At 41.9% G+C, this 11,938-nt stretch overlaps 1 protein-coding gene across 2 annotated transcripts; it reads right to left on the reverse strand.

Moving 5' to 3' along the window:
* Nucleotides 1-133: 133 nt before the first annotated feature.
* ipo9 (importin 9) lies at nucleotides 134-11,913 on the reverse strand. Of its 2 annotated transcripts, XR_014119313.1 has the most exons (25): nucleotides 11,600-11,913; nucleotides 9,773-9,834; nucleotides 9,572-9,658; nucleotides 9,215-9,416; nucleotides 8,580-8,668; nucleotides 8,344-8,430; nucleotides 8,122-8,241; nucleotides 7,923-8,023; nucleotides 7,496-7,554; nucleotides 7,227-7,378; nucleotides 7,020-7,118; nucleotides 6,806-6,912; nucleotides 5,997-6,136; nucleotides 5,676-5,838; nucleotides 5,295-5,521; nucleotides 5,022-5,170; nucleotides 4,803-4,931; nucleotides 4,211-4,486; nucleotides 3,664-3,830; nucleotides 3,432-3,565; nucleotides 3,224-3,343; nucleotides 2,757-2,864; nucleotides 1,198-1,312; nucleotides 1,033-1,109; nucleotides 864-915 (listed from the first exon to the last, which is right to left on the reverse strand). XR_014119313.1 is itself a non-coding variant. In XM_027012446.3 (24 exons), the coding sequence occupies exons 1-24, from the start codon at nucleotides 11,763-11,765 to the stop codon at nucleotides 805-807; spliced, it is 3,132 nt and encodes a 1,043-aa protein (XP_026868247.2). In that variant the 5' UTR covers nucleotides 11,766-11,913; the 3' UTR covers nucleotides 134-804. The 2 variants fall into 2 exon arrangements, 1 of the variants encoding a protein (XP_026868247.2); XM_027012446.3 differs by lacking the exon at nucleotides 1,198-1,312 and having other exon boundaries at nucleotides 134-915.
* Nucleotides 11,914-11,938: the final 25 nt, after the last annotated feature.

Raw genomic sequence — 11,938 nt, forward strand, 5'->3', positions numbered from 1 at the left:
ATAAATAATTGACGAATTACAATTTACAAAAATTTACCTCAATACATGGCAAAGGGTACACTAGTTGTTTAATACCGTCTCCCGAACTAAGACACTCAATCTATACTCGTTAAAACCACCAATAGGGCAAGACTAAAATTGAAAATGAGACCTTAATTGGCCTTTTATTTTGAAAAATCATCCCCCAAATCCAGTGGGTATAAGAACACTAGTAGGCTGTATATCACCATGGCAACACTGTGACTCCCTCTTATCCACCCACATTGCACAGCCATAAACATAAGCTGGCAAAATTTCCAACTTGTCAAAGTTCATCTTCCAAAAATTGTATGCCTTCCTTTACAGAAAGATTTTCAGACCACCATGAATTGGTAAAGTGAGAATATTACAAATGGACACCAGCTGACACTTCTTAAACATAATCTATAGTGATATTGGTTCCTTTGAAAAGAACCTCTTGACCCATTTCTAACCACTTTTACTATGCCCAAGGTTTCACTACTGGAATTTATATCCTGTTATCATTTCCACTACCATTCCAGTTTTCTGGGGTCAAAAGGACCGGCTAAAGCACTCCCTCTCTTTCTGCAATACTCTTCCAGTGTGTCCTTCAGCAGCCCATTGGCCAGGATGTGTCAACACGGTCATTGTCTTTGCGAAGTCTTGCACTGGGCTCAGGGTTTGTAAGTGCCAGCCAAAAAGGCTTTCCAAGGCCACTCTAGTCCTCGGATTTAGAATCATACAAGTGAGTGGTGAACACTGGGACAAGGACAGTTTGAGAGCTGATAACGCGGAGAAGCCATCCTAGAGACTGATGGACTGCAAGACTCTTCTCTCAGAGTCATTGAGATGGCCAGAGAACATGGTGTAGCACGGCTGCTGGGCAAATTGGGTGAGGAAGTCTGTCAGGTAGGCCTGAGAAGAAAGAAGAGGATGACATGTAAACAGGAGCACCGGCAGCAGGATGTACGAATGAGACACGAACAAAAATAACTTGGTTCTTATATTACAGATGATCAGTGAACAGATTACCTGGAGGTCAATTTGATATATAGGATCCTTTAAGGCATCTGGGTCATCTTCATCATCATCTTCATAGTAATCATCATCTAAGACAACATACAAATACAATATAAAAAGAGATTTTAAAAATAACATTAAATCAGCGTGAGCTCATGGGAGTATTTAAGAATTTACCTGATATTTTGTCCATCACTGCCATTAACTCATATTTGTAGACTAACAAACTCAAAATCTTCTCTAACGAGCGAATGTTTAGCCTACCCTCTTGTACCGGAGTTCTGGCAAAGAGCTGCAAAAACATTTGATTACTTTTATTGTTTCCAAAACCTTTGTGATTTTATCTTGAGTGCTGTGTCCAGGATTTTGCACATAATGTTACACAAGCAGTCTATTTTTAGGGCAAAGTTGCATTTGCAGAATATATAATTTCTTACCTGCAAATTAATGGGCATATAATGGCATTACTGCATTGGCTTAATATTTGCTCTGTAGTTAGTAATGTTCAAAGGATTTGGTAAAAAAAACAAAAACAAACACCTACCGTGCTACCATAATTATTTACATTTACATAAATAAGGTAGAAAAGCGTGCTCAAGAACAATAAAGGGTATAACACAATACTCCTCGCCATCATCTACATGAATGAGGAATGGGTCTGAAGTCACAGTGCATTCAACTATATTGAGCTTATGTGGAAATGAGGGAAGAAAAAAAAAAAACCCACACACACACACACACACACACACACACACACACACACACACACACACACACACACACATTACCTGCAATCAAGCACAACTTATGCAAATGACACGAGGTGACGCTATAATGCGAGACTGGTCTAACAAACATGTTTAAACAGAGACGGAATAGTGGAGTAGATTACAATATTGAAAAATCTAAATAAATAAGGCATCAGAGTGCACAGATATTTACATTTCCCAATTCTTTTTTTTTTTTTTAAAGTTCGCTCACCTTTGGCAAAAGGTTTTACTCATGGGATCTAAACCATTCACATTCCCCCTTACAACAACATGCTCTTAAAGGCATATTTGTCAAACATCTGCTCTTTTCAGGACTTGAAATAGTAAAATACCAGGAAGAGAATACGTCTCAAGTCCTGCAAAAGAATACTTATTCTTTCATGTACCTCAGGATTCGATCTGCTGTAGGGGCTTATAGAGTTCCTTTGGAGAGAACATTAACGACCCACCCACCAGTGGACCACCTCAGTGTAGGGTGCTTCTATTATTGTTTAAATAGTAGGTTTATTACTGCTAAAGACAGACCTCTGGGAATTATCATTGTTTTTTTATGACACATCAAGCAAAATTTTAAAACATTAAAATCTTTTGGCCAAACAAGATTACTGGAAATATCCACACAGTAACTCTGCAGTTCCACAGAAGATAATTTAATGAACTTGATATATTAGCAGTAAATCTGGCTTGCTTTGACCTCTAGTGGTTCAACTCCATTGCTGCAATTGTTTTTCAGCCTTGAGTAAATGACATCATCAGTGCTGGGTTGGGGCAGCTCAGATGCACTGCTCTTCTGCGCTGATCTGAGGTCAGCCTTTTCAGTTTGTAAAGACTGAGTGGAGAATGGAATGCAGAGAGGAGGCACAAGACCAATAGCAGCCAAGCTAGCACATAATACTTTGGATTCCTCACACCACATGAAAAAAGGTCTATAACAAGAGTGAAGGGCTTCTGCATGGGCAGTCTCACCATATTTGTTAGAGGATATGAGGTCAGAAAGGAGCTGCCCTTCTAGTCCTTCATCCTCCTCCTCCCCTTCCTCTTCCTCTTCCTGATCTTCCCACATTCTTACTGAATCTGAAACATACAGCTCAAAAGGTTTAGAGCTGAGCCAATTTCAAATAATCCAAGTTATCATGTGTGTACACCCCCAGCACAGAGACCACTGCACTCATATACCCACAAACATTCAGCTACTAAAGTGAAAAATGAGAGACTTCAGTAACATTTTAGTGTTTAAGTACAATTTCAATTTCTCATAGGATGAATATGGGACACAACTGAAAATCCCTACACTGGGCGCAGCAGACTTTGGGGACATTAAAGTATTCATAACATCCAATGAATCTTCAATTGCAGCTGCAAACAAACTAACAGCTCACATCATGCACATTTACAACATGTATTGCATATAAAATCATATATGGCTACTACACCTGGACTCCATTCTGCAGGGGTTGCTCGATTTGCATTGGCCTCCACTACAGATGACAGTTCATTAACAATGAGTTTAAATATCTTGACCAGCAAAGGAATGTTGGTCCACCGTTCTGGGTCTAAACCAGACAGAGTTACTGTTAGATTTTCCAAGACTGATCATTAGAAGCTGTACTGGTATGATGCAACCATCAAGTGCATGCTTACTCTTGGCAGATTTGGACCGTGTACGAATTCCTTCATCTGGGTTAAAGATTTCCTCTCCTTTCACTACGATATCTTGTAGGCGTTTATCGTTGGTGTTAAGACCATGTTGAAGGAGTTTACACAAAGCTATAGCACTGCAGACAAAGGAAATTATGTCAGAGAACAATGACTCAGTGCCTTGTGATTTATTCTCTATTGTAGACAGATGGTAAGAGAGGTTACAAGCTCACACCTGACTTTGCCTTCATACTGCCCATAGAAAAGATGCTGGCGGCTCATCCATTCAGTCATGACAAACTCCAGAGCAGGTTTCCCAGTAGGACCAGGAAGACTGGACAGGAACTCCAGCAGAGGCTCCAGCTGAGAGTGGACCAGGTGAGCAAACACCATGATGAGAGACTGCAGGGGAAGATAAGAGTGAAAAACAGGGTCATGAGTGTGAGATGAGTGGGACAACATGACTCGGGCACTACGAAGCTGGCTGCAGTGAAACTGTGTGTGGGGGGGGCTACATTCTATGTTCTATTATTTCTGTACCTTCTACATTATTCTATTGACTGTACATTTACATTCTCTCAAACATGCGATATGAAATATACGATGTATAAATCATTAAACACAAGGGAAAAAAAGTAATAGTGTAGAAATTTACATTTTTGAGACTTTGAAAATAAAAGCTTAGCTCCAAAGCAACCAAGAAATACAAGCCTGAATCACTTATGTTTAAAAGAAATTATAATTAATTCTAAACTTCTTTAGGAAAGAGGATGGGATCCTACCTGCATGACACTGAGCGTTTCAGCTTGCTGCATCTTGCTGAGAATAGCACGCAACACCTGGTCCAGCTGGTCGCCCAGCTGCGTACCCGCCCGGGTGATCAGCGTGGACACCAGGCGGCCCACGAAGGCGGCAGTGAATTCGGATGTGCGTGGGTCTAGGAGTTGACTGACCACCTGCATGACATACCACAGACCGCTGTGGCCATGTTCGTCCTGCCACTGGCCCACCTGCTCCAGGGCCACAGACACGTATGCCCGCAAACACTCACCTCCGTTCTGGGAAAGCAAAAAAAAAAAAAAGTCAGGGTGTGAGATTTCCCCATATGAAAGTTCAAGTGTCTCTAAAGAACAGATTTCCTCTTTTGAAAACCCAGGACTGGTGAGTTATCAGCCAAGCTGTGCTATGCACAATTCGAAATGTTTACAACTGTTCTAATAACATCTAGGTTGAAAACAATGAACCAATTCATTAAAACCACAAATGTTCTTGCTTACTAAATCTACCACCATTATGATTACAAATTATCCCAGCAGCTGCTGTTGCCTGATCTAGTAAGCCCCTTTTGAGCTGCGTAATCCCACAGCCACTTACCTGCATTGTGGTGTTGTCATCAGTGCGAAGGGTACACTGGGCCACAGCAGGGAAAGCCTGGCACACGAGCACCTCAGACAGAGGGGGCTTAGTGTTCCGAACAACTGTGGTCAGGATATCTATAGCTGTCTGTTCAGATAGTACAGCAATTAGCGCTTTTCAAAAGAACACTGGCACAATTAGTTAGGAGATTAAGATGCAGCAGTCAAGGGTCCTTACAGCACAAAGGCCTGAGGGAATCTTGTCTGTCGGTGCCTGCATGATGCTCACGAGTGTAGGGATGAGCCGCATCTGCATGGGGCCCTGGCAGGCCTCAATCTGAGCCAGCTCCTTAAAGATGTCCTGGGCCAAGGACGCCACCACAGGGTCTCCAATATGAAGAACAGGACAGAACCAGGCATGTTTATTTAAGGAAGCCTAGAACACTGGAACCATGAAGAAAGCCACAACTACAGGAGAGGAGGAAGGGGAGTAAATGGCAGGATGGCTTACCATTGCTGTATTTGAGGAAGATGGCAATGGTGAGGGGGCATATCTTGTTCTCAGCACTAGTGGTGAAAGCTGGGTCCACTGTGCACACAATGCACAGAGTCTCCATTACCAAGGTAAGCACCTCAGAACTAAACTGAGCGGCCAGTTGCACCAGGCCTTCTAAGATACTGGGCAGGTAAGGCTGCAGAACGTGGGTGCTCTCTGACAACTTCAGCTGATCACAGTACCTGTGGTACACAAGCATCTCAGGTTTATTCGATTACCAAGTGCAGCTGAACATTTACACGTCTGTAAAGAATGCTTACAAACAGCAAAAAACAGGCACTCTCGATCAAACAGGAAACCAGACCCATGCATGGAGGACAAAAGAATGGATCTCACCCCCAAATGGCCCGCACGGCAGAGATGCGGACGGATGGAGGCTGGCTCTCGTGCAGGCCGCTCACTGTGGCCTGCAGGAACTGCTGGATGAGCTCGGGAGACATGGCAGCAGTGAAACGGCTGGCTGCCCAGAGGGCTCGACCCAGCAGGAACGGTGACGCTGCTGAGAACGTGGCAATGGAGTGCAAATCAGCTACTAGAGCCTCATTCACTGCACTTCTGAACATTCCTGGACCGAGATCTACCTTTAAAGAACTGCTCAGTATTATATTAATTTCTGACCATGTTTTGGATGAAAAAAAGGGAGATTGATTTGTTTACTTGCAAGATTGAGATCAGCAAGGATTACGTTGGCCAGGAATCCGTGCATGTCAAAGTGCACGCGGCCATTCTTGACGTTCTCCGTGATGATGGTCTTGACTGAGCCCAGAGCCAGCATACAGGCTTCGTGGACTTTCCACCTGTAACTCATGACAGGGGCGACAGAAAACCATGCAGCTCTTTACCGCTTTCTTTCAACTCAGATTCATTCAAATGTTTAGAGCACAAAGCTGATGATTCATTATGTGCATAAGCAAGTGCAGGTAAGGGTTTAAACAGCTGGATCATGTTAACCACACTATTTATTCTGGAAAATCAGGATTTTTGGACTTGATAAAGTGGGCAATTTAATTGTCCCTTTAAAAAGATATTTTCACAGTAGAACAGATATTTTGTTTCTGTTTCATATATAGAATTACAGGGAATGGCCTGAGTCAATGGCTCTTGGAAGGTACAGTATCTGCAGAGATTTTAACTTTGGTTTTAAAAATTGGTCTACTGTACTGAAAGCTCTCTTTAAAATATCTTTAAAACAACTCTTCAAAAATAACTCCTTTAAAATCTAAAATACTAATTGTGCACAAGTACCATAAATTCCACACATTAGCATATATATATATATATATATATATATATATATATATATATATATATATATATATATATATATATATATATATGCTACTATTGGTATTTCTCATAACTGTCTCAAACATACAATGTACACATTAAATGGCTGTTATGGATCAACTGTGTTAGAAATTAGATAATGTAAACAGGAGAACTTCTTGAGCTTGTGTGTGACGCACCAATGCTCAGAGCCAGCATTTTTTTCCTGCTCCGCTTCCTGAAGGTGTCTGGTGGCAGCTGCAGCTAAAGCGGCAGCACTCTCGTTCTGGAACTCTGCTGCCACCACCTGGCATGGAGGGAACAGCAGCAAACATGAAGCACAAGACTAAATGAACAGCTTGATCAAGCTCCCAACCCATTAGAATACAGTTGATGACATGAAATTGTCTTTACCAGCAACAAATCTTGTGCTGATATTCGGACAGAATAAGAAAAGGTGTCATCATCTTCGTCCTCAACAAACTGCTGAGGGTTGGCTGTCCACACTTTAATCTAAATGGTGAGAAGACAATGCTTTTAAATGATAAACCAAAAGACAAAAGCTACAGCAAAGCAACCATAGATGCAGAAGCACAAAGAGCCACACAAGACTAAGCATACCTGATCCTCTGTAATCTGCATATAGAGGATGATGTAATAGATTAGTTCTGGAAGTGCTTTCTTTACTGTGCTCTTAAACTTGTTGTTATCCAGCAGTGTGTGGACAAACTCAAAGATGCTGAAGACAAGGTTTTCAAAACCAAGGACTTCCCCTGCATAGAAAACCACAATGATCAGTAGAGAGTGTGTACTGCTGTGGATTCAGTGACCTCTCATTGTGGTTATGATCTCAGAGAGGAATGAAATTAGGCTTAAAAATAGCCACAGACCATCAGAATCAACAGGATCATCTACTTCTTCAGTGTAGTTGACTTCTGTTCTCACATAAGTAAAATCACTTAGTTAAGAAAAGTGTCCATTAATAGGATTAAATTAACTAATTAATTCTCTAGATCAGTGTTTCCTAATCCTGTCCTCTACCAATTCTGAAACAAGCAGTGAAGAACACTGAATACCTGGGTGGAGGAGGAGAGCAAAGCCATGTGGTCAGTGGTGACTGAACTGGGACACACTTATCTAGACAACATACTCTGCTCTAGATAACTATGTACTTGTGTAAATCTAGAAGGATACAGAGCTGCTCTGATTTACCAAAAGAAAGCGAGCTTACTAAAAGGATGAAGGAAATTAATAAACAATCATTATATTTTAGTTTATTCCATTTCACCCTTACAGAGAATAAACATGAAAGGATATAAAGAAGCACTTTCTGTCAGTGTGTTCCATACTATGGGCAAAATATGCTGCATGGATGACACCATGGGTTTAGGGAAGTTCTTCACCAGGGCCGTCACTGCCTATCAGGAGAAAGGAAGCTAAAAGCAATCAAACAAATTGCCTTAAACAATGGTCTACAACACAGCCATACAGTAAAAAAACCCCAACAGTCCCTTACTTTGAGAACTTCCATCTTGAGGCCGCTGTCAGAAGTGGGTCCGTCTGGCATCTGCAGTGCCTGCACAAACGCTTCAGTGAACTGCTCCACCACAGGAAAAATTAGGGCTTTGGCAGCACCCTGGAAAAGAGCAAGCCAGAGCCTTCAACACATTGTCCAGCAGTACTGATGCCACAACTGCCTCACCAACCACAGCTGACTCTTTTTATACAAGCAGCTCACCTTTTCAAACACCTCAATTGCACAGATGAGGTTGGCACAAGTTGTAAAGATCTCAACTGCTCGAGAACGGGTGCGAATGCTATAAACCTAAAACCAAACAGGCACATGATTACTTTGCACATATCAAGAAGACCTATTAGTAAGTAATTACAAGTTATTAACAGAGACTCTAAAAGGCCCACAAATTTAAACAAACAATCTGAAACAGGCTCAGTAAAAAAAAACAAAAACAGTACCTCTGCCATAGTAAAGATTTTGTACATCTCTGGCAAAATGACGGGTGCAACAAGTGGCATCTGGGTGTCTGTCACTTCTCGAGTAAACTCTATGGAACACATTTAGTTTAAATTAAGATTACCACCTTCGATACATTCCATACAATGTAAAGATAAACCTGTGCTGTCTTCAAAATTTATATTTTTAAATATCCGAAATAAACATTTTCTTTGTATTTGAAATACATTTTTAAAGTTATATTCTATTGCATCTTCAAATTAGAATTTGTTCTACTTTTTTTTGTTGCTGCTGCTTTAAAAAAAAAAACAGCAGTGCTCCCAAACTTTGCAGAGAAACATATTTCAGTGAAGAACAGCCCCTACCCCGATAAGAGACTAGATTCTATTTTTATACATTTTTGCACTTGATTTACAGCATAAATATCAAAAGTTTCTTATGTGTGTTCAATCACTGCATAAAACTTCTGAAATATATCTGGTGATGCATGCTTTTCAGAAATTAAAATGTATTTTGTAATTATTTAACAAAATGTAATAAAGTGCAACAACGGCCTCAGTTTGGGAGCATTTCCACAGTTATCCAATATTGTCCATCTCTTAGTTAAGATCTGCCACAGACTTAGAGGGGTTAATACCTGTGAGCACCCTCATGGCTCCGTGCACAGCGTTGACGTCACCACTGACCAGCATGTCCATGAGGACTGTGAAGAGCTGTGGCCAGGCTTCGGGCCAGTCCCAGTGAGCGATGGCAGACACGGCATAGGCCACACTAGAGCGCACCTTACTGATGGCCTCCCGCAGCCCCCCAGGGAGCAGCTCACGTATAGCTGCCTTGGCCTGGGTGACGGCAAACAGAAAAGAGTGAAAAACATTGCCAAAAAGAGCAAATGTCAAAACTGCTGGACGTGGGAGACTGATAAGGATGCTGCTCTGTTCTGCTGAGCCAAAACACACACAGGTACATGCACACTCGCACACACCCCCCATCTCACCCTTTCAGTGGTCTCTGGAGGTCTAAACTTCTCTGACTGAGCACACCAGTGGGTCTCAACATACTGCTTCAGGATGACAGATGCAAGCTGCAGTGAACGAAAAGGGGCATCAAATTCATTTTAAAAATTTTAAAATAATCAACCACAATATATAAACCAACAAAATCACACAAACCAAAAATGACTGAATTAGCCCCTTACCTGGCGAATAGCAAGCGCTCCCTGGGGATCAACAGTGAGCTCTGCAAGATGAACTCCGAATTCTGTGGAGAAGAAACATAAATTTAAAACAGAACTGCAACGCATCTAAAAATCCATTTTGCCCTTGCAACCTTTATTAAAGAATGCACAAGCTTATGAACAGTAACACCACATGTTGGATAGTTATCCTAAATCTTTATGCTTTTAAAATCACTGCAAATCTGTGAGCTTGAGGAAAGGCATGGACAAAATATGTAGGAGCCCATGAAATAGAGGTGTCATGTCTCACTGTGTCAGCACTCATCTCCAAGAGACAAAATATTACTGCTGACACCCAGCACACAACAGCTCAGAGCGAGACAGAGGCCATGACTGCTACAGTATATCCTGAAAATCAGCCCCATCAGCTCCATAAATAACTCCATAGCAGATCAACAGCACTGAATGTCACCTTGTACAGTTAACAAATAACACTACAAGCACCAGTTAGTGTCATCAAAGACTGGGTACTTAATATCACCAAAACTCCAAAAGGGCTCTTCCCATTAGGAACAAAATATGTAGCTAAATAAAAAAATAACACAGAATAAAAATAAGGAGGAAGGTGGAACATTAGAATGAGTGGAGGAGGTTATTAATTAGTCAAGCACACAGTGCCTGAAGAGGTTTCATCATGCAAATACCATATAAGAGTGTTAGGACCATAAAAGACGTATATCAAACAGTGCCATTTCCCCACCTGTAACTAAAGAACTACAGTGAATAGTTTATGGGCCAAATGAGAAGTAAACTAAATTAAAAGATGACTTAAGATAGCCTCAGTAAAAGTAAAACTGCACGTTGGGCAGAAACTAAACACAAATGAACTATATTCTTAGAACAGTCAGAAGTGTCATGAAGCGGTACTGCTGAACTGAGACGACGATGCGGTCTCTTGGCGTCATTGTGAAGCAGCTGGGGGCGCTTTGCTGAATAACATGTAAAAAATGTCCAGCCACTTGGATGCAACAAGGCGGGCAGAAAATCTTTCCATGGTGCGAAAGAAAAATCCGATGAGTTGAAATTATGCCGTCAGTAATTAAAACTATAACTATTTTTACATAGCTAGCTAGCTAACTTGGTGTTAGCTAACCTATCTAGCTAGCTATATAATAAAACAAAAAACACCAAATCGGAAAGTCCCTAGCTAGTTAGCTAAACTACTCTCTAGTTTCGGTTTTTAAAAGTAAAGCTAGGGTAGCTGTCATTTTTTAAACAAAAAATAGTAATACCTTAAACGTCACGACAGAGGTTGCATTACCAGTTTCATTTGTAGCAGCATCCTGTTAATCTACGATAGCTAGCCAAGTTAGCGAGACAGAAAAAAAATCGTCGGCTCAAGATCTTATGTGACAAGACCTTTACAAACGAGCTTACATATCCTAGATAACCAAGTAAACTCTCTGGCTAGTATGTGTTAGATACAGACGAGTCAACATCATGAACAATAACTTATTTGTTTGGTGTGAGAGCGGTTTGTAGTTAGCTGGCACTAGCTAAAATAGCTTATCTTATTCGCACCCTCACTTCTCGACAGGAGCTAGGTTGCTAGGTTACCTGGTTAGCTAGCCTAGCTAACGAGATGTCCAACTCTAGCCACCTTCAGACGATCACTGTTTAGAAACTTAAAGGGACCCAAACAAAAAAAAACCCACACACGTCCTTATAAACGACGCAGTAAATTTACCGACCGCCAACACATCTCCAAGCAAGCCAGTGGTTCCGCGATGGTGAAAACAGTCGTGGTGGTGGCAGCTAAACTCGGCCAGTAAGATGACGCGCGCCTACCTTCAGTCACCTCCAGCACTTTGACTTGTTCCTCAGCAGCGGCGCGCACTTCTTGGACCGGGGAGAGGATCGCCGTCAGCGTTTCAATCAAGGCCTCTTTAAGACCCTGCTGCACAGGCCCAGCGACCGACACCGTGCCGGGACCCGACGCACTCATACCCGCCATGTTTTTCCCCCAGCCTCGCCGTGGATGTGGGAGCACCGGGAGCAGTCAAAACGGTCCACCGGAGCACCGCGCGCCAATGCACGAGAGGGGAGGAGCTTTGTTATGACGAAGTGTTTCCACCTTTTTCATCGTCCGGACACGTGGCGCCACCTTCAGCAGCGGTGGTCAAATAA

Source organism: Electrophorus electricus, chromosome 22, assembly GCF_041902795.1.
Source record: "Electrophorus electricus isolate QZ-2024a chromosome 22, ASM4190279v1, whole genome shotgun sequence".
Taxonomy (NCBI): Eukaryota; Metazoa; Chordata; class Actinopteri; order Gymnotiformes; family Gymnotidae; genus Electrophorus; species Electrophorus electricus.